The sequence below is a fragment of the Hyla sarda genome, unplaced genomic scaffold (assembly GCF_029499605.1).
Source record: "Hyla sarda isolate aHylSar1 unplaced genomic scaffold, aHylSar1.hap1 scaffold_217, whole genome shotgun sequence".
In the NCBI taxonomy this organism is placed as follows: Eukaryota; Metazoa; Chordata; class Amphibia; order Anura; family Hylidae; genus Hyla; species Hyla sarda.
The window spans coordinates 265,435-289,142 of NW_026608839.1; the positions used below are offsets into that span (position 1 = coordinate 265,435).

The following is a 23,708-nucleotide window of genomic DNA, read 5'->3' on the forward strand; positions in this document are numbered from 1 at the left end:
GAGTAGTGTATACACCATATATAGTCTCTGTGAATACTGTATACACCATATATAGTGCCTGTGAGTAGTGTATACACCATATATAGTGCCTGTGAGTAGTGTATACACCATATATAGTGCCTGTGAGTAGTGTATACACCATATATAGTGCCTGTGAGTAGTGTATACACCATATATAGTGCCTGTGAATAGTGTATACACCATATATAGTGCCTGTGAGTAGTGTATACACCATATATAGTGCCTGTGAGTAGTGTATACACCATATATAGTGCCTGTGAATAGTGTATACACCATATATAGTGCCTGTGAATAGTGTATACACCATATATAGTCTCTGAGTAGTGTATACACCATATATAGTGCCTGTGAGTAGTGTATACACCATATATAGTGTCTGTGAATACTGTATACACCATATATAGTGCCTGTGAGTAGTGTATACACCATATATAGTGTCTGTGAATAGTGTATACACCATATATAGTGTCTGTGAATAGTGTTTACACCATATATAGTGCCTGTGAGTAGTGTATACACCATATAGTGCCTGTGAGTAGTGTATACACCATATATAGTGCCTGTGAGTAGTGTATACACCATATATAGTGCCTGTGAGTAGTGTATACACCATATATAGTGCCTGTGAGTAGTGTATACACCATATATAGTGCCTGTGAGTAGTGTATACACCATATATAGTGCCTGTGAGTAGTGTATACACCATATATAGTGCCTGTGAGTAGTGTATACACCATATATAGTGCCTGTGAGTAGTGTATACACCATATATAGTGCCTGTGAGTAGTGTATACACCATATATAATGCCTGTGAATAGTGTATACACCATATATAGTGCCTGTGAATAGTGTATACACCATATATAGTGTCTGTGAGTAGTGTATACACCATATATAGTGCCTGTGAGTAGTGTATACACCATATATAGTGCCTGTGAGTAGTGTATACACCATATATAGTGCCTGTTAATAGTGTATACACCATATATAGTGCCTGTGAGTAGTGTATACACCATATATAGTGCCTGTGAGTAGTGTATACACCATATATAGTGCCTGTGAGTAGTGTATACACCATATATAGTGCCTGTGAGTAGTGTATACACCATATATAGTGTCTGTCAGTAGTGTATACACCATATATAGTCTCTGTGAATACTGTATACACCATATATAGTGCCTGTGAGTAGTGTATACACCATATATAGTGCCTGTGAGTAGTGTATACACCATATATAGTGTCTGTCAGTAGTGTATACACCATATATAGTCTCTGTGAATACTGTATACACCATATATACTCTTTATAGTACATTTTGCTCCATGCCTTTAATCCTTAAGTCGTAGCCGCAGACCCGAGCGCTCTCATTCCTGGAGAACCTTTGCTTAGTCCCATATTAGTCTGTAGGATATTAGACAGTCCGTCTGATCAGGTGACTCGGCTACGAGACAGCCCGGGGGTGAGTAGGAAGACAATTACCTACACACGTCTTGTGAGTAATGAAGCTGTAGGCGCTGGTACAAGTCTGTCTGGAAGTGAAGGCCGCCCACACTACACACACTAAGGGATTATTCACACACACAAGATTTGGTGCAGAAATCCATGCGCTTCCTGGGACTGATTTTCTATTGCAGATGTTTTTGCAATAAATCTGCCCCATGTGAATAAACCCTTTAACATCTTCTACCTTCTGTGAGTCCTCAAATGATGCACAAGTTTTGACTTCACAGCAAAACATTTACCACACTCTGAACATAAGAATGGCTTCTCCCCTGTGTGAATTTTTTGATGTCTCACAAGACCTGATCTCTGCGCAAAGCTTTTCCCACAATCAGAACACTGGAACAATTTTTCCCCTGTGTGACTTCTCTGATGTCTCACAAGACCTGACTTCTTCACAAAACATTTCCCACATTCAGAACATGAATAAGGCCTCTCCCCTGTGTGGATTCTCTGGTGCTGAAGTAGTACAGATTTATGGGCAAAACTTTTCCCACATTCTGAACATGTAAACGGCCTCTCTCCCGTGTGAACTTTTTGATGTTCAACAAGGACAGATTTACGGCTGTAACTTTTCCCACATTCCAAACACAGAAATGGCTTCTTCTCTCTGTGGACTCTGTAATGTTTCATAAAATCTGCTTTCTTTGTAAAACTTATCCCACATTCCAAACAAGGAAAGTGTCTTTCTTCTGTGTGTAATCTCTCATGTTTACTAAGATTTGATTTCTTGGTAAAAGTTTTCCCACATGCGGCACATGAATACGGTCTCTCTCCTGTGTGATTTCTCTGGTGTATAACAAGGCTCAGCTTGCTAGTAAAACTTTTTTCACATTCTGTACATGAAAACGGCTTTTCTCCCGTATGAATTCTTTGATGTTGAACAAGTCTCGATTTATAGGCAAAACATTTCCCACATTCCAAACATGAATACGGCTTATCCCCTGTGTGAATTCTTCGATGGTCAGTGAGATATGATTTGTGGGCAAAACATTTTCCACATTCAGAACAAAAGAATGGCCTCTCCCCTGTGTGGATTCTCAGATGATCCTCAAGGTTTGATTTGCTGTGAAAACATTTCCCACATTCTGAACAGGAGAAAGGTCTCTCTCTATGAATTCTCTGATGTTGAGCAAGAGTGGATTTTGTGATAAAACATTTCTTACATTCCGAACAGGAAAAGGGCCTATCTCCTGTGTGAATTTTCTGGTGTTTCAGAAGAGCTGAATTTTCACTAAAACATTTCCCACATTCAGAACAAGGAAACTGCTTCTCCCCGGTGTGGATTTTAAGATGTCGAACAAGATTGGAATTTTTGGCAAAACATTTCCCACATTCGATACACAAAAACGGCTTCTCCCCTGTGTGAATTTTGTAGTGAGAGATAAGACATGATTTGTAGGCAAAACATTTTCCACATTCTGCACATAAGAAGGGCCTCAGTCCAGTGTGAATTTTCCAGTGTTCATCAAGGCTAGACTTTTTGACAAAACATTTTCCACATTCTGAACAAGAAAACTGCCTGTTTGTCACAAGACCCTGATGAAGCGCATACGGTTTTAATCTTTTACCACATTCAGACTGGAACGTCTTCTTTCCTCTGTGGATTTTCTGATGTGTGAAGAGAAACACCCTGTGCTTGAAACATTTCCCACATCTGGAACACATAAAGGATTGTCTTCTAGGATCCGTCCCAAACGTGGACCTTGTAAATGATTTTTCAGCAGTAAGAGTTCTGCTCCTGCTGTAAGTACAAGGATGTGGTAAATGATCTCTGCCTTCATGTCCTTCAGGTGTAGTTTGGGCAGTGAGGTCACCCCCCAGATAATCCGGGGTTACATTCTTCTCAGGATGTAAAATATCCTTCCAGCTGATGACAAAAGCTGAAAATAAAAAGGGGTATTATTTATTTATTTGAATAATTAAAGGATAACTAAAGAATCCCCCCAAAAATATAAAGCTGGTCATAGGAAAAAGTAATACTTACCTTACTAAATAGAACCAAATAGGAACAAAAGAGGGGGTAGGTAAGTATTACATTTTTACAGCCTCATCATTTTAAGACGTTTTTGGGGACACTGGAATCCCCCTTTAATGACAGTACAGAAAGCAGTTCTCTATATATGTGAGTGGAGAAGGTGAGTCCTCTCTATATATATGTGAGTGGAGAAGGTGAGTCCTCTCTATATATATGTGAGTGGAGAAGGTGAGTCCTCTCTATATATGTGAGTGGAGAAGGTGAGTTCTCTATATATGTGAGTGGAGAAGGTGAGTTCTCTATATATGTGAGTGGAGAAGGTGAGTCCTCTCTATATATGTGAGTGGAGAAGGTGAGTCCTCTCTATATATGTGAGTGGAGAAGGTGAGTCCTCTCTATATATGTGAGTGGAGAAGGTGAGTCCTCTCTATATGTGAGTGGAGAAGGTGAGTCCTCTCTATATGTGAGTGGAGAAGGTGAGTCCTCTCTATATATATGTGAGTGGAGAAGGTGAGTCCTCTCTATATATGTGAGTGGAGAAGGTGAGTCCTCTCTATATATGTGTGAGTGGAGAAGGTGAGTCCTCTCTATATATGTGAGTGGAGAAGGTGAGTCCTCTCTATATATATGTGAGTGGAGAAGGTGAGTCCTCTCTATATATGTGTGAGTGGAGAAGGTGAGTCCTCTCTATATATATATATATGAGTGGAGAAGGTGAGTCCTCTCTATATATATATATATGTGAGTGGAGAAGGTGAGTCCTCTCTCTATATATGTGAGTGGAGAAGGTGAGTCCTCTCTATATATGTGAGTGGAGAAGGTGAGTCCTCTCTATATGTGAGTGGAGAAGGTGAGTCCTCTCTATATATGTGAGTGGAGAAGGTGAGTCCTCTCTATATATGTGTGAGTGGAGAAGGTGAGTCCTCTCTATATATATATGTGAGTGGAGAAGGTGAGTCCTCTCTATATATATGTGAGTGGAGAAGGTGAGTCCTCTCTATATATGTGAGTGGAGAAGGTGAGTCCTCTCTATATATGTGAGTGGAGAAGGTGAGTCCTCTCTATATATGTGTGAGTGGAGAAGGTGAGTCCTCTCTATATATGTGAGTGGAGAAGGTGAGTCCTCTCTATATATATGTGAGTGGAGAAGGTGAGTCCTCTCTATATATATATATATGTGAGTGGAGAAGGTGAGTCCTCTCTATATATGTGTGAGTGGAGAAGGTGAGTCCTCTCTATATATATATGTGAGTGGAGAAGGTGAGTCCTCTCTATATATATATATATATATGTGAGTGGAGAAGGTGAGTCCTCTCTATATATGTGGGTGGAGAAGGTGAGTCCTCTCTATATATGTGAGTGGAGAAGGTGAGTCCTCTCTATATATGTGTGAGTGGAGAAGGTGAGTCCTCTCTATATATGTGAGTGGAGAAGGTGAGTCCTCTCTATATATGTGGGTGGAGAAGGTGAGTCCTCTCTATATATGTGAGTGGAGAAGGTGAGTCCTCTCTATATATATATGTGAGTGGAGAAGGTGAGTCCTCTCTATATATATGTGAGTGGAGAAGGTGAGTCCTCTCTATATATGTGAGTGGAGAAGGTGAGTCCTCTCTATATATATATATGAGTGGAGAAGGTGAGTCCTCTCTATATATATATGTGAGTGGAGAAGGTGAGTCCTCTCTATATATATGTGAGTGGAGAAGGTGAGTCCTCTCTATATATGTGAGTGGAGAAGGTGAGTCCTCTCTATATATATGTGAGTGGAGAAGGTGAGTCCTCTCTATATATATGTGAGTGGAGAAGGTGAGTCCTCTCTATATATATATATGAGTGGAGAAGGTGAGTCCTCTCTATATATATATGTGAGTGGAGAAGGTGAGTCCTCTCTATATATGTGAGTGGAGAAGGTGAGTCCTCTCTATATATGTGTGAGTGGAGAAGGTGAGTCCTCTCTATATATGTGAGTGGAGAAGGTGAGTCCTCTCTATATATGTGGGTGGAGAAGGTGAGTCCTCTCTATATATGTGAGTGGAGAAGGTGAGTCCTCTCTATATATGTGTGAGTGGAGAAGGTGAGTCCTCTCTATATATGTGAGTGGAGAAGGTGAGTCCTCTCTATATATGTGGGTGGAGAAGGTGAGTCCTCTCTATATATGTGAGTGGAGAAGGTGAGTCCTCTCTATATATATATGTGAGTGGAGAAGGTGAGTCCTCTCTATATATATGTGAGTGGAGAAGGTGAGTCCTCTCTATATATGTGAGTGGAGAAGGTGAGTCCTCTCTATATATATGTGAGTGGAGAAGGTGAGTCCTCTCTCTCTATATATATATATATATATATATATATATGAGTGGAGAAGGTGAGTCCTCTCTATATATATGTGAGTGGGGAAGGTGAGTCCTCTCTATATATGTGAGTGGAGAAGGTGAGTCCTCTCTATATATGTGAGTGGAGAAGGTGAGTCCTCTCTATATATGTGAGTGGAGAAGGGGAGTCCTCTCTATATATGTGAGTGGAGAAGGTGAGTCCTCTCTCTCTATATATATATATATATGTGAGTGGAGAAGGTGAGTCCTCTCTATATATATCAGTGGAGAAGGTGAGTCCTCTATATATGTGAGTGGAGAAGGTGAGTCCTCTCTATATATATCAGTGGAGAAGGTGAGTCCTCTATATATGTGAGTGGAGAAGGTGAGTCCTCTCTATATATATCAGTGGAGAAGGTGAGTCCTCTCTATATATATGTGAGTGGGGAAGGTGAGTCCTCTCTATATATGTGGGTGGAGAAGGTGTCTTTTAGGTGTGCACTCACCTGTATTGACCGGAGCCGACCTTCCATCTTCAGTGATGGTCCCCGGATGCTCCTCCTCCTCCTTTATTTCCTCTTTGATACAAACCTGAAATGTCTCATTTATTCTCTATAATGAAAAGAAGAAACAGAGAAAGTGGAAATCAACATTTCTACATCTCCGTAATGTCTGATACGTAGGAAAGAAAGATGGAGGAACAGGACGACACTTATTATAGAGGCCGAACTCCATCTACCTGATCATCCTGTAGGACATTGTCCTCTCCATCTACCTGATCATCCTGTAGGACATTGTCCTCTCTACCTGATCATCCTGTAGGACATTGTCCTCTCCATCTACCTGATCATCCTGTAGGACATTGTCCTCTCTACCTGATCATCCTGTAGGACATTGTCCTCTCCATCTACCTGATCATCCTGTAGGACATTGTCCTCTCCATCTACCTGATCATCCTGTAGGACATTGTCCTCTCCATCTACCTGATCATCCTGTAGGACATTGTCATCTCCATCTACCTGATCATCCTGTAGGACATTGTCCTCTCCATCTACCTGATCATCCTGTAGGACATTGTCCTCTCTACCTGATCATCCTGTAGGACATTGTCATCTCCATTTACCTGATCATCCTGTTGGACATTGTCCTCTCTACCTGATCATCCTGTAGGACATTGTCCTCTCTACCTGATCATCCTGTAGGACATTGTCCTCTCCATCTACCTGATCATCCTGTAGGACATTGTCCTCTCTACCTGATCATCCTGTAGGACATTGTCCTCTCCATCTACCTCATCATCCTGTAGGACATTGTCCTCTCCATCTACCTGATCATCCTGTAGGACATTGTCCTCTCCATCTACCTGATCATCCTGTAGGACATTGTCCTCTCTACCTGATCATCCTGTAGGACATTGTCCTCTCTACCTGATCATCCTGTAGGACATTGTCCTCTCCATCTACCTGATCATCCTGTAGAACATTGTCCTCTCCATTTACCTGATCATCCTGTGGGACATTGTCCTCTCTACCTGATCATCCTGTAGGACATTGTCCTCTCTACCTGATCATCCTGTAGGACATTGTCCTCTCTACCTGATCATCCTGTAGGACATTGTCCTCTCTACCTGATCATCCTGTAGTACATTGTCCTCTCCATCTACCTGATCATCCTGTAGGACATTGTCCTCTCCGTCTATCTAATCATATTGTAGGACATTGTCCTCTCTACCTGATCATCCTGTAGGACATTGTCCTCTCTACCTGATCATCCTGTAGGACATTGTCCTCTCTACCTGATCATCCTGTAGGACATTGTCATCTCCATCTACCCGATCATCCTGTAGGACATTGTCCTCTCTACCTGATCATCCTGTAGGACATTGTCATCTCCATCTACCTGATCATCCTGTAGGACATTGTCCTCTCCATCTACCTGATCATCCTGTAGGACATTGTCCTCTCCATCTACCTGATCATCCTGTAGGACATTGTCCTCTCTACCTGATCATCCTGTAGGACATTGTCCTCTCCATCTACCTGATCATCCTGTAGGACATTGTCCTCTCCATCTACCTGATCATCCTGTAGGACATTGTCCTCTCTACCTGATCATCCTGTAGGACATTGTCCTCTCTACCTGATCATCCTGTAGGACATTGTCCTCACTACCTGATCATCCTGTAGGACATTGTCCTCTCCATCTACCTGATCATCCTGTAGGACATTGTCCTCTCCATCTACCTGATCATCCTGTAGGACATTGTCCTCTCTACCTGATCATCCTGTAGGACATTGTCCTCTCCGTCTATCTAATCATATTGTATGACATTGTCCTCTCTACCTGATCATCCTGTAGGACATTGTCCTCTCCATCTACCTGATCATCCTGTAGGACATTGTCCTCTCCATCTACCTGATCATCCTGTAGGACATTGTCCTCTCCATCTACCTGATCATCCTGTAGGACATTGTCCTCTCTACCTGATCATCCTGTAGGACATTGTCATCTCCATCTACCTGATCATCCTGTAGGACATTGTCCTCTCCATCTACCTCATCATCCTGTAGGACATTGTCCTCTCCATCTACCTGATCATCCTGTAGGACATTGTCCTCTCCATCTACCTCATCATCCTGTAGGACATTGTCCTCTCTACCTGATCATCCTGTAGGACATTGTCCTCTCCATCTACCTGATCATCCTGTAGGACATTGTCCTCTCCATCTACCTGATCATCCTGTAGGACATTGTCCTCTCCATCTACCTGATCATCCTGTAGGACATTGTCCTCTCCATCTACCTGATCATCCTGTAGGACATTGTCCTCTCCATCTACCTGATCATCCTGTAGGACATTGTCCTCTCCATCTACCTGATCATCCTGTAGGACATTGTCCTCTCCATCTACCTGATCATCCTGTAGGACATTGTCCTCTCCATTTACCTGATCATCCTGTTGGACATTGTCCTCTCTACCTGATCATCCTGTAGGACATTGTCCTCTCTACCTGATCATCCTGTAGGACATTGTCCTCTCCATCTACCTGATCATCCTGTAGGACATTGTCCTCTCCATCTACCTGATCATCCTGTAGGACATTGTCCTCTCTACCTGATCATCCTGTAGGACATTGTCCTCTCTACCTGATCATCCTGTAGGACATTGTCCTCTCTACCTGATCATCCTGTAGGACATTGTCCTCTCTACCTGATCATCCTGTAGGACATTGTCCTCTCCATCTACCTGATCATCCTGTAGGACATTGTCCTCTCCATCTACCTGATCATCCTGTAGGACAATGTCCTCTCCGTCTACCTAATCATCTTGTAGGACATTGTCCTCTCCGTCTACCTGATCATCCTGTAGGACATTGTCCTCTCCATCTACCTGATCATCCTGTAGGACATTGTCCTCTCTATCTACCTGATCATCCTGTAGGACATTGTCCTCTCTACCTGATCATCCTGTAGGACATTGTCATCTCCATCTACCTGATCATCCTGTAGGACATTGTCATCTCCATCTACCTGATCATCCTGTAGGACATTGTCCTCTCCATCTACCTAATCATCCTGTAGGACATTGTCCTCTGTACCTGATCATCCTGTAGGACATTGTCATCTCCATCTACCTGATCATCCTGTAGGACATTGTCCTCTCCATCTACCTGATCATCCTGTAGGACATTGTCCTCTCCATCTACCTGATCATCCTGTAGGACATTGTCCTCTCCATCTACCTGATCATCCTGTAGGACATTGTCCTCTCTACCAGATCATCCTGTAGGACATTGTCCTCTCTACCTGATCATCCTGTAGGACATTGTCCTCTATACCTGATCATCATATAGGACATTGTCCTCTCCATCTACCTGATCATCCTGTAGGACTATGTCCTCTCCATCTACCTGATCATCCTGTAGGACATTGTCCTCTCCATCTACCTGATCATCCTGTAGGACATTGTCCTCTCTACCTGATCATCCTGTAGGACATTGTCCTCTCCATCTACCTGATCATCCTGTAGGACATTGTCCTCTCCATCTACCTGATCATCCTGTAGGACATTGTCATCTCCATCTACCTGATCATCCTGTAGGACATTGTCCTCTCTACCTGATCATCCTGTAGGACATTGTCATCTCCATCTACCTGATCATCCTGTAGGACATTGTCCTCTCTACCTGATCATCCTGTAGGACATTGTCCTCTCTACCTGATCATACTGTAGGACATTGTCCTCTCTACCTGATCATCCTGTAGGACATTGTCCTCTCTACCTGATCATCCTGTAGGACATTGTCCTCTCTACCTGATCATCCTGTAGGACATTGTCCTCTCTACCTGATCATCCTGTAGGACATTGTCCTCTCCATCTACCTGATCATCCTGTAGGACATTGTCCTCTCCATCTACCTGATCATCCTGTAGGACATTGTCCTCTCCATCTACCTGATCATCCTGTAGGACATTGTCCTCTCCATCTACCTGATCATCCTGTAGGACATTGTCCTCTCTACCTGATCATCCTGTAGGACATTGTCCTCTCCATCTACCTGATCATCCTGTAGGACATTGTCCTTTCTACCTGATCATCCTGTAGGACATTGTCCTCTCCATCTACCTGATCATCCTTTAGGACATTGACCTCTTCATTTACCTGATCATCCTGTAGGACATTGTCATCTCCATCTACCTGATCATCCTGTAGGACATTGTCCTCTCCATCTACCTGATCATCCTGTAGGACATTGTCCTCTCTACCTGATCATCCTGTAGGACATTGTCCTCTCCATCTACCTGATCATCCTGTAGGACATTGTCATCTCCATCTACCTGATCATCCTGTAGGACATTGTCATCTCCATCTACCTGATCATCCTGTAGGACATTGTCCTCTCTACCTGATCATCCTGTAGGACATTGTCCTCTCTACCTGATCATACTGTAGGACATTGTCCTCTCTACCTGATCATCCTGTAGGACATTGTCCTCTCTACCTGATCATCCTGTAGGACATTGTCCTCTCTACCTGATCATCCTGTAGGACATTGTCCTCTCTACCTGATCATCCTGTAGGACATTGTCCTCTCCATCTACCTGATCATCCTGTAGGACATTGTCCTCTCCATCTACCTGATCATCCTGTAGGACATTGTCCTCTCCATCTACCTCATCATCCTGTAGGACATTGTCCTCTCCATCTACCTGATCATCCTGTAGGACATTGTCCTCTCTACCTGATCATCCTGTAGGACATTGTCCTCTCCATCTACCTGATCATCCTGTAGGACATTGTCCTCTCTACCTGATCATCCTGTAGGACATTGTCCTCTCCATCTACCTGATCATCCTGTAGGACATTGTCCTCTCCATCTACCTGATCATCCTTTAGGACATTGTCCTCTCCATCTACCTGATCATCCTGTAGGACATTGTCATCTCCATCTACCTGATCATCCTGTAGGACTTTGTCCTCTCCATCTACCTGATCATCCTGTAGGACTTTGTCCTCTCCATCTACCTGATCATCCTGTAGGACATTGCCCTCTCCATCTACCTGATCATCCTGTAGGACATTGTCCTCTCCATCTACCTGATCATCCTGTAGGACATTGTCCTCTCTACCTGATCATCCTGTAGGACATTGTCCTCTCCATCTACCTGATCATCCTTTAGGACATTGACCTCTTCATTTACCTGATCATCCTGTAGGACATTGTCATCTCCATCTACCTGATCATCCTGTAGGACATTGTCATCTCCATCTACCTAATCATCCTGTAGGACATTGTCCTCTGTACCTGTTCATCCTGTAGGACATTGTGCTCTCCATCTACCTGATCATCCTGTAGGACATTGTCCTCTCCATCTACCTGATCATCCTGTAGGACATTGTCCTCTCCATCTACCTGATCATCCTGTAGGACATTGTCCTCTCTACCTGATCATCCTGTAGGACATTGTCCTCTCTACCTGATCATACTGTAGGACATTGTCCTCTCCATCTACCTGATCATCCTGTAGGACATTGTCCTCTCCATCTACCTGATCATCCTGTAGGACATTGTCCTCTCCATCTACCCGATCATCCTGTAGGACATTGTCCTCTCCATCTACCTGATCATCCTGTAGGACATTGTCATCTCCATCTACCTGATCATCCTGTAGGAAATTGTCCTCTCTACCTGATCATCCTGTAGGACATTGTCCTCTCTACCTGATCATCCTGTAGGACATTGTCCTCTCTACCTGATCATCCTGTAGGACATTGTCCTCTCCATCTACCTGATCATCCTGTAGGACATTGTCCTCTCCATCTACCTGATCATCCTGTAGGACATTGTCCTCTCCATCTACCTGATCATCCTGTAGGACATTGTCCTCTCCATCTACCTGATCATCCTGTAGGACATTGTCCTCTCCATCTACCTTATCTTCCTGTAGGACATTGTCCTCTCCATCTACCTGATCATCCAGTAGGACATTGTCCTCTCCATCTACCTGATCATCCTGTAGGACATTGTCCTCTCCATCTACCTGATCATCCTGTAGGACATTGTCCTCTCTACCTGATCATCCTGTAGGACATTGTCCTCTTTACCTGATCATCCTGTAGGACATTGTCCTCTCTACCTGATCACCCTGTAGGACATTGTCCTCTCCATCTATCTGATCATCCTGTAGGACATTGTCCTCTCCATCTACCTGATCATCTTGTACGACATTGTCATCTCCATCTACCTGATCATCTTGTAGAACATTGTCATCTCCCCCCGGACGGTCCTGGGAATCCAGAGGAGCAGGACATCTCTCTGGTGGGTTCCTCTTCCTGGATCCATCTGTAGGAGACACACAGTGACTGAATACATTGTGTAGATGATCAGATGATGGGGGATCTAGAGCCCCAATTCTGCTCTCTCCTTTACCGGCAGTGAACGTCTCCTCCTCCTCCATACACTGCTGATCTCTCCTCACATAGGTCTTATCTTCATCTTCATTTGTAACCTGAACTTTAATATCGAGCAAATCTTCAGCCTAAACAGATAAGAAGATCATGAGGATAAAGTTTGGTTTCTATCACTTTTTGGCCTTCAGTCAGTGGAGACCTCAGAGCTCTACCTGAAGATCCGGTGGAATGTGGTGATTTTCCTCAGGACAATCTCGAGAATAAAAAGGGCTGGAACTTCTCTCTGGTGGACGAAGTGGAAACCGTAAGAAAAGTGTGACACACGTCTGCAGGAGACAATCTGCTACATAAATGCTGTTTTCATTTATATATAAGTCAGGAATATTTTATGGGCCTCCACCACAATATCAGTATCACTGAGACACAACGTTACATGATCCTCGACATAAAATCAGCATAAAGGACACAAGGTAACCACCACCAATCAATTACTTGTGGAAGGTGAAGAATCCGTACCCTGAGACGTGTCCACCAGGGGGCGCTCACACCTCCACACATCAGGACATCTCTCTGGTGGGTTCCTCTTCCTGGATCCATCTGTAGGAAACACACAGTGACTGAATACATTGTGTAGATGATCAGATGATGGGGGATCTAGGGGACCCTTAGGATCTCTTACTGGGTGACATGAGGGTCTGATGATTTTCCATTTCAGCTTCTTATGGAGTCTTAGTAGCTTCCAGACACTGGCTGCTCCTCATCACCCAACATTGGCTTCACCCCTCATTACTACAAAAGAAAATAATCACTAAAAAGTAATAATCACTAAACAACTGACAGATATAATACAAGGAGAAGAGGAGCCGCCCCGAGGGGAAAAAGAGGAGCCACCCCGAGGGGAAGAAGAGAAGCCACACTAAGGAGGAGCCACACTAAAGAGAAGAGGAGCCACAATAAGGAGAATAGGAACGTCCACGAAAAGAAGGGGAGCCGCCCCGAGAAGCAGAAGAGGAGCCACCCCGAGAAGAAGAGGAGCCGCCCCGAGAAGAAGGGGAGCCGCCCCGAGATGAAGGGGAGCCGCCCCGAGGAGAAGGGGAGCCGCCCCGAGATGAAGGGGAGCAGGAGAAGGGGAGCCGCCCCGAGGAGAAGGGGAGCCGCCCCGAGATGAAGGGGAGCAGGAGAAGGGGAGCCGCCCCGAGGAGAAGGGGAGCCGCCCCGAGGAGAAGGGGAGCCGCCCCGAGATGAAGGGGAGCCACCCCGAGGAGAAGAGGAGCCACCCCGAGAAGTAGAGAAGCTGCATCAATACCAACTTCACAAAGAGGTACTTATGGCAGAAAAATAAGAACAAGAGACACTAAAAGGATAGGGGAAAAGTTTTAGATCGTGGGTGGTCCGAGAGCTGAGGCCCCCCGCATTCTCCTGTATCGAGTGGCGCATCACAACCTCTGCCCGAAGCGGGGGCTACCATGCCCCCTCCATATATCTCTATGGGAGAGCCGAAGATAGCCGAACGGAGATGAATAGTGGGAAGATGGCGCCTCGTCTCTAGGATACAGAACATATATTGGGGGAGGACTTCCACTAAGACCGTATGGCCATGGTCACACTGGCTGAATGTACATTCAATCAACCATGAAGAGATCATCAATCACTCATCAATTAGGAAAATCATCCACCAATTCAACCAACTATCTGGTCATCATCCATTCAATCGTTATCCATTTGATCATTATCTATTGGATCATCCATTCAATCATCATCCAACAGATCATCCATCAGATTATTGATCCATCCAATCATCATCCATCAGATTATTGATCCATGTGAACATCATCCAACAGATCATCCATCCAATCATCATCCATCCAATCATCATCCATCATAACATCGATCCATCAGATCATCGATCCATCAGATCATCATCCAACAGAACATTGATCTATCAGAACATCATCCAACAGAAAATTGATCCATCAGAACATCATCCAACAGAACATTGATCCATCAGAACATCATCCAACAGAACATTGATCTATCAGAACATTGATCCATCAGAACATTGATCCATCAGAACATTGATCCATCAGAACATCATCCATCAGAACATCGATCCATCAGAACATCATCCATCAGAACATCATCCAACAGAACATCGATCCATCAGAACATCATCCATCAGAACATCGATCCATCAGAACATCATCAGAACATTGATCCATCAGAACATTGATCCATCAGAACATGATCCATCAGAACAATGATCCATCAGAACAATGATCCATCAGAACATTGATCCAACAGAACATCATCCATCAGAACATCATCCGTCAGAACATCATCCGTCAGAACATCATCCATCAGAACATTATCCATCAGATCATCCAACAGAACATCATCCAACAGAACATTGATCCATCAGAACATCATCCAACAAAACATTGATCCATCAGAACATCATCCAACAGAACATTGATCCATCAGAACATCGATCCCTCAGAACATCATCCAACAGAACATCATCCAACAGAACATTGATCCATCAGAACATTGATCCATCAGAACATCATCCAACAGAACATCATCCAACAGAACATTGATCCATCAGAACATTGATCCATCAGAACATTGATCCATCAGAACATCATCCATCAGAACATCAATCCATCAGAACATTGATCCAACAGAACATTGATCCATCAGATCATCATCCATCAGAAAATTGATCCATCTGGACATCATCCATCAGATCATTATCCATCAGAACATCGATCCATCAGAACATTGATCCAACAGAACATTGATCCATCAGATCATCATCCATCAGAACATCATCCATCAGGACATCGATCCATCAGGACATCGATCCATCAGGACATCGATCCATCAGGACATCGATCCATCAGGACATCGATCCATCAGGACATCATCCAACAGAACATCGATCCATCAGGACATCGATCCAACAGAACATCATCCAACAGGACATCGATCCAACAGAACATTGATCCATCAGAACATTGATCCAACAGAACATTGACCCATCAGATCATCATCCATCAGAAAATTGATCCATCTGGACATCATCCATCAGATCATTATCCATCAGAACATCGATCCATCAGAACATTGATCCAACAGAACATTGATCCATCAGATCATCATCCATCAGAACATCATCCAACAGGACATCATCCATCAGAACATCATCCATCAGAACATTGATCCATCAGGACATCGATCCATCAGGACATCGATCCAACAGGACATCATCCAACAGAACATCGATCCAACAGGACATCGATCCAACAGGACATCGATCCATCAGGACATCGATCCAACAGGACATTGATCCATCAGAACATCATCCAACAGAACATTGATCCATCAGAACATCATCCATCAGATCATTATCCATCAGAACATCGATCCATCAGAACATCATCCATCAGAACATCATCCAACAGAACATTGATCCATCAGAACATTGATCCATCAGAACATCATCCATCAGATCACTGATCTATTCGAGCACCCTTATTCTTGGTTGGGCCGGTTCCGGATGATGTGACAGTTCTGGTTGTACTGTTGGTGTCATCTCCACATCCGATGGTGTCACCAAATCATTCTCCAATCACAGCCAAGGGGGGAAGCATTTATAGGACGCACATGGAGCCATAACTGCTGCAGATCCTTGTGATTGGAGGAGCCCTAACTCCTCCCCCACGGAGACCCCTCAGTACAGGGAGTGGCGGATACAGACACAGTATATAATAGGGTGTACACCCTCAATAACCATCTCTCACACCTTCATATCATGGCTAGAGCTGCCTGCTGGGACTTGTAGTGCCCCAGGGAATCACCCACCTCCATGAAAGATCCATCACTCATCTCCTCACCATCAGGACAACATCTGCCCCGGAACTAATCCCCCGCTAACCCTAAGCGCCCATTACCCGGCTGCACCGCTCGCTTCCGCTGCCTCTCCGCACGTGACCCCATCTCTCCAGGCGATTGGACGCTCATTACCGAAGTCGGGCACAGTCCACATCAAACATGGCCGCGATGTCAGTTCTTGGATTAAGCGCATGCGCGAACCACCAGAAGGCTCTATAGGAGTAACGTGCGGGAGAGCGGGACCGGAGGACGGAGACGCAACAGGTGACATGCCCACCGGGGGGAGGAGCGGCTGTCATGAGGGGGAGGAGCGGCTGTCATGAGGGGGAGGAGCGGCTGTCATGAGGGGGAGGAGCGGCTGTCATGAGGGGGAGGAGCGGCTGTCATGAGGGGGAGGAGCGGCTGTCATGAGGGGGAGGAGCGGCTGTCATGAGGGGGAGGAGCGGCTGTCATGAGGGGGAGGAGCGGCTATGAGGGGGAGGAGCGGCTGTCATGAGGGGGAGGAGCGGCTGTCATGAGGGGGAGGAGCGGCTGTCATGAGGGGGAGGAGCGGCTGTCATGAGGGGAGGAGCGGCTGTCATGAGGGTAGGAGCGGCTGTCATGAAGGGGAGGAGCGGCTGTCATGAGGGGGAGGAGCGGCTGTCATGAGGGGGAGGAGCGGCTGTCATGAGGGGAGGAGCGGCTGTCATGAGGGGAGGAGCGGCTGTCATGAGGGGGAGGAGCGGCTGTCATGAGGGGAGGAGCGGCTGTCATGAGGGGGAGGAGCGGCTGTCATGAGGGGAGGAGCGGCTGTCATGAGGGGGAGGAGCGGCTGTCATGAGGGGGAGGAGCGGCTGTCATGAGGGGGAGGAGCGGCTGTCATGAGGGGAGGAGCGGCTGTCATGAGGGGGAGGAGCGGCTGTCATGAGGGGGAGGAGCGGCTGTCATGAGGGGGAGGAGCGGCTGTCATGTGGGGGAGGAGCGGCTGTCATGAGGGGAGGAGCGGCTGTCATGAGGGGGAGGAGCGGCTGTCATGAGGGGGATGAGCGGCTGTCATGAGGGGGAGGAGCGGCTGTCATGAGGGGAGGAGCGGCTGTCATGAGGGGGATGAGCGGCTGTCATGAGGGGGATGAGCGGCTGTCATGAGGGGGATGAGCGGCTGTCATGAGGGGGAGGAGCGGCTGTCATGAGGGGAGGAGCGGCTGTCATGAGGGGGAGGAGCGGCTGTCATGAGGGGGAGGAGCGGCTGTCATGAGGGGAGGAGCGGCTGTCATGAGGGGGAGGAGCTGTTGTCATGAGGGGAGGAGCTGCTGTCATGAGGTGATTTATCAGCTTTAACACTGTGGGCCCAATGAGGGTCCTTAAAAGGCAAAAATCTGTCAGTGATGTTGTCTGTGGGGCCCCTGTCAGCTAAGTCATCTGTGGGGCCCCTGTCAGCTAAGTCATCTGTGGGGCCCCTGTCAGCTAAGTCATCTGTGGGGCCCCTGTCAGTGATGCCATCTGTGGGGCCCCTGTCAGTGATGCCCTCTCTGGGGCCCCTGTCAGTGATGCCCTCTGTGGGGCCCCTGTCAGTGATGTGATCTCTGGGGCCCCTGTCAGTAATGTAATATGTTGTTCTAGTACAGTGCACCTTCTAGTGCAGCCTCTTGGGAATCTTCTAGTGCAGCCTCTAGTAAACTTTCTAATGCAGCCTCTAGTGAATCTTCTAGTGCAGCCTCTAGTAAACTTTCTAATGCAGCCTCTAGTGAATCTTCTAGTGCAGCCTCTAGTGAATCTTCTAGTGCAGCCTCTAGTGAATCTTCTAGTTCAGCCTCTAGTGAATCTTCTAGTTCAGCCTCTAGTGAATCTTCTAGTGCAGCCTCTTGTGAATCTTCTACTGCAGCCTCTAGTAAACTTTCTAATGCAGCCTCTAGTGAATCTTCTAGTGCAGCCTCTAGTGAATCTTCTAGTGCAGCCTCTAGTGAATCTTCTAGTTCAGCCTCTAGTGAATCTTCTAGTTCAGCCTCTAGTGAATCTTCTAGTGCAGCCTCTAGTGAATCTTCTAGTGCAGCCTCTAGTGAATCTTCTAGTTCAGCCTCTAGTGAATCTTCTACTGCAGCCTCTAGTGAATCTTCTAGTTCAGCCTCTAGTGAATCTTCTAGTGCAGCCTCTAGTGAATCTACTAGTTGAGCCTCTAGTGAATCTTCTACTGCAGCCTCTAGTGAATCTTCTAGTGCAGCCTCTAGTGAATCTTCTAGTGCAGCCTCTAGTGAATCTTCTAGTTCAGCCTCTAGTGAATCTTCTACTGCAGCCTCTAGTGAATCTTCTAGTGCAGCCTCTAGTGCACCTTCTAGTGAATCTTCTAGTTCAGCCTCTAGTGAATCTTCTAGTGCAGCCTCTAGTGAATCTTCTAGTGCAGCCTCTAGTGAATCTTCTAGTGCAGCCTCTAGTGCACCTTCTAGTGAATCTTCTAGTGCAGCCTCTAGTGAATCTTCTAGTGCAGCCTCTAGTGAATCTTCTACTGCAGCCTCTAGTAAATCTTCTACTGCAGCCTCTAGTAAATCTTCTACTGCAGCCTCTAGTGAATCTTCTAGTGCAGCCTCTAGTAAATCTTCTAGTGCAGCCTCTAGTTAATCTTCTAGTGCAGCCTCTAGTTAATCTTCTAGTGCAGCCTCTAGTGAATCTTCTAGTGCAGCTCCCAGTGCACCTTCTAGTGCAGCCTCTAGTGAATGTTCTAGTGCAGTTTCTAGTGTAGCCTCTAGTGAATCTTCTAGTTCAGCCTCTAGTGAATCTTCTAGTTCAGCCTCTAGTGAATCTTCTAGTGCAGCCTCTTGTGAATCTTCTACTGCAGCCTCTAGTAAACTTTCTAATGCAGCCTCTAGTGAATCTTCTAGTGCAGCCTCTAGTGAATCTTCTAGTTCAGCCTCTAGTGAATCTTCTACTGCAGCCTCTAGTAAATCTTCTAGTGCAGCCTCTAGTTAATCTTCTAGTGCAGCCTCTAGTTAATCTTCTAGTGCAGCCTCTAGTGAATCTTCTAGTGCAGCTCCCAGTGCACCTTCTAGTGCAGCCTCTAGTGAATGTTCTAGTGCAGTTTCTAGTGTAGCCTTTAGTGAAACTTCTAGTACAGCCTACAGTGAATCTTCTAGTGCAGCCTCTAGTGAATCTTCTAGTGCAGCCTCTAGTGAATCTTCTACTGCAGCCTCTAGTGAATCTTCTACTGCAGCCTCTAGTAAATCTTCTACTGCAGCCTCTAGTGAATCTTCTAGTGCAGCCTCTAGTAAATCTTCTAGTGCAGCCTCTAGTTAATCTTCTAGTGCAGCCTCTAGTTAATCTTCTAGTGCAGCTCCCAGTGCACCTTCTAGTGCAGCCTCTAGTGAATGTTCTAGTGCAGTTTCTAGTGTAGCCTCTAGTGAAACTTCTAGTACAGCCTACAGTGAATCTTCTAGTGCAGCCTCTAGTGAAACTTCTAGTGCAGCTCGCAGTGCAACTTCTAGTGCAGCCTCTAGTTTATCTATCTTCTCGTGCAGCCTCTAGTGCACCTTCTAGTGCAGCCTCTAGTGAATATTCTAGTGCAGCCTCTAGTACAGCTTCTAGTGAATCTTTTAGTGAATCTTCTAGTGCAGCCTCTAGTTTATCTATCTTCTCGTGCAGCCTCTAGTGCACCTTCTAGTGCAGCCTCTAGTGAATATTCTAGTGCAGCCTCTAGTACAGCTTCTAGTGAATCTTTTAGTGAATCTTCTAGTGCAGCCTCTAGTTTATCTATCTTCTCGTGCAGCCTCTAGTGCACCTTCTAGTGCAGCCTCTAGTGAATATTCTAGTGCAGCCTCTAGTACAGCTTCTAGTGAATCTTTTAGTGAATCTTCTAGTGCAGCCTCTAGTTTATCTATCTTCTCGTGCAGCCTCTAGTGAATATTCTAGTGCAGCCTCTAGTACAGCTTCTAGTGAATCTTTTAGTGAATCTTCTAGTGCAGCCTCTAGTGAATCTTCTACTTCTACTCCTTATTCAAAGCATCAATTCATAGATAGCAAAAAACACGCTTAACCTGATGGGTACGAAGGGTGTACCTGTACTCCCTTCACCCACTCCCTTTCTATAACACGGTGCCACGCCCATGCCTCGCTTCATAGCGGGTCTGGCCCGGCTTCTAACAATGACCAGGAACCGTGGCTAATAGCGCGCGCCACTGATCATGGTGCCGTGCGCTATTAACCCTTTAGACGCTGTGTTCGCCGCGTCTAAAGGGAAACTAAAGTGCTGCCGGTTAGCTCAGGGGGCTGCCGGTTAGCTCAGGTCCCTTACCCTGCCTCCTAGTGTCCAATCACCAAATGACTGCTCAGTGTTTGAGATCCAGGCATGAGCAGTCAAGCGGCAGAATCATTGATCAATGGTTTCCTATGAGAAATCATTGATCAATCTAAAAGATCAGTGTGTGCAGTGTTATAGTCCCCTATGGAATAACAATGATCAGTATAAGAGATCAGTGTTTGCAGTGTTATAGTCCCCTATGGAATAACAATGATCAGTATAAGAGATCAGTGTTTGCAGTGTTATAACAATGATCAGTGTAACAAATCAGTGTGTGCAGTGTTATAGTCTCCTATGGGATAATAATGATCAGTATAAAAGATTAGTGTGTGCAGTGTTATAGTCTCCTATGGGATAACAATGATCAGTATAAGAGATCAGTGTTTGCAGTGTTATAACAATGATCAGTGTAACAAATCAGTGTGTGCAGTGTTATAGTCTCCTATGGGATAATAATGATCAGTATAAGAGATCAGTGTGTGCAGTGTTATAGTCTCCTATGGGATAATAATGATCAGTATAAGAGATCAATGTGTGCAGTGTTATAGCCTCCTATGGGATAATAATGATCAGTATAAGAGATCAGTGTGTTCAGTGTTATAGTCTCCTATGGGATAATAATGATCAGTAGAAGAGATCAGTGTGTGCAGTGTTATAGCCTCCTATGGGATAATAATGATCAGTATAAGAGATCAGTGTGTGCAGTGTTATAGTCTCTTATGGGATAATAATGATCAGTATAAGAGATCAGTGTTTGCAGTGTTATAACAATGATCAGTGTAACAAATCAGTGTGTGCAGTGTTATACTGATCATTATTATCCCATAGGAGACTATAAGAGATCAGTGTGTGCAGTGTTATAGCCCCCTATGGGATAATAATGATCAGTATAAGAGATCAGTGTGTGCAGTGTTATAGTCTCCTATGGGATAATAATGATCAGTATAAGAGATCAGTGTGTACAGTGTTATAGTCTCCTATGGGATAATAATGATCAGTATAAGAGATCAGTGTGTGCAGTGTTATAGTCTCCTATGGGATAATAATGATCAGTATAAGAGATCAGTGTGTGCAGTGTTATAGTCTCTTATGGGATAATAATGATCAGTATAAGAGATCAGTGTGTGCAGTGTTATAGTCTCCTATGGGATAACAATGATCAGTATAAGAGATCAGTGTGTACAGTGTTATAGTCTCCTATGGTATAATAATGATCAGTATAAGAGATCAGTGTATGCAGTGTTATAGGTCCCTATGGGATAACAATGATCAGTATAAGAGATTAGTGTGTGTGCAGTGTGCAGTGCTATAGCCGCCTATGGGATAACAATGATCAGTATGAGAGATCAGTGTGTGCAGTGTTATAGTCTCTTATGGGATAATAATGAGCAGTAAAAGAGATCAGTGTGTACAGTGTTATAGTCTTCTATAGGATAACAATGATGAGTATAAGATATCAGTGTGTACAGTGTTATAGTCTCCTATGGGATAATAATGATCAGTATAACACTGTACACACTGATATCTTATACTGATCATTATTATCCCATAGGAGACTATAAGAGATCAGTGTGTGCAGTGTTATAGTCTCCTATGGGATAATAATCAGTATAAGAGATCAGTGTGTACAGTGTTATAGTCTCCTATGGGATAATAATGATCAGTATAACACTGTACACACTGATATCTTATACTGATCATTATTATCCCATAGGAGACTATAAGAGATCAGTGTGTGCAGTGTTATAGCCTCCTATGGGATAATAATGATCAGTATAAGAGATCAGTGTGTGTGCAGTGTTATAGCCTCCTATGGGATAACAATGATCAGTATAAGAGATCAGTGTGTTTGCAGTGTTATAGCCTCCTATGGGATAACAATGATCAGTATAAGAGATCAGTGTGTGCAGTGTTATAGTCTCCTATGGGATAATAATGATCAGTATAAGAGATCAGTGTGTGCAGTGTTATAGTCTCCTATGGGATAATAATGATCAGTATGAGTGTGTGTGCAGTGTTATAGCCTCCTATGGGATAACAATGATCAGTATAAGAGATCAGTGTGTGTGCAGTGTTATAGTCTCCTATGGGATAACAATGATCAGTATAAGATCAGTGTGTGTGCAGTGTGCAGTGCTATAGCCGCCTATGGGATAACAATGATCAGTATAAGAGATCAGTGTGTAAAGTGTTATAGTCTCCTATGGGATAACAATGATCAGTATAAGAGATCAGTGTGTGTGCAGTGTTATAGTCTCCTATGGGATAACAATGATCAGTATAAGAGATCAGTGTGTGTGCAGTGCTATAGCCGCCTATGGGATAACAATGATCAGTATGAGAGATCAGTGTGTGCAGTGTTATATCTCCTATGGGATAATAATGATCAGTATAAGAGATCAGTGTGTGCAGTGTTATAGTCTTCTATAGGATAACAATGATGAGTATAAGATATCAGTGTGTACAGTGTTATAGTCTCCTATGGGATAATAATGATCAGTATAACACTGTACACACTGATATCTTATACTGATCATTATTATCCCATAGGAGACTATAAGAGATCAGTGTGTGCAGTGTTATAGTCTCCTATGGGATAATAATGATCAGTATAAGAGATCAGTGTGTGTGCAGTGTTATAGCCTCCTATGGGATAACAATGATCAGTATAAGAGATCAGTGTGTTTGCAGTGTTATAGCCTCCTATGGGATAACAATGATCAGTATAAGAGATCAGTGTGTGCAGTGTTATAGTCTCCTATGGGATAATAATGATCAGTATAAGAGATCAGTGTGTGCAGTGTTATAGTCTCCTATGGGATAATAAT

At 44.5% G+C, this 23,708-nt stretch overlaps 1 protein-coding gene across 6 annotated transcripts in view; it reads right to left on the minus strand.

The window, feature by feature from the left end:
• Window positions 1-761: 761 nt before the first annotated feature.
• Window positions 762-23,708, minus strand: part of LOC130319810 (gastrula zinc finger protein XlCGF26.1-like) — a 148,582-nt gene continuing 125,635 nt past the window's right edge. Inside the window, exons 1-8 of one of the 6 annotated variants that reach the window (XM_056552974.1) lie at window positions 16,749-16,873; window positions 13,402-13,511; window positions 13,215-13,319; window positions 12,935-13,005; window positions 12,742-12,850; window positions 12,557-12,654; window positions 6,316-6,421; window positions 762-3,405 (exon numbers count right to left, since the gene is read on the minus strand). In XM_056552974.1, the coding sequence (XP_056408949.1) occupies window positions 1,706-3,405; window positions 6,316-6,421; window positions 12,557-12,654; window positions 12,742-12,850; window positions 12,935-13,005; window positions 13,215-13,319; window positions 13,402-13,432 (2,220 nt within the window). In that variant the 5' untranslated portion in view covers window positions 13,433-13,511; window positions 16,749-16,873 and the 3' untranslated portion in view covers window positions 762-1,705. Of the gene's footprint in view, window positions 3,406-6,315; window positions 6,422-12,556; window positions 12,655-12,741; window positions 12,851-12,934; window positions 13,006-13,214; window positions 13,320-13,401; window positions 13,512-16,254; window positions 16,565-16,586; window positions 16,874-23,708 lie in introns of those variants that run through there. The other 5 variants (XM_056552973.1, XM_056552972.1, XM_056552975.1 and 2 more) reach the window with 5 other exon arrangements.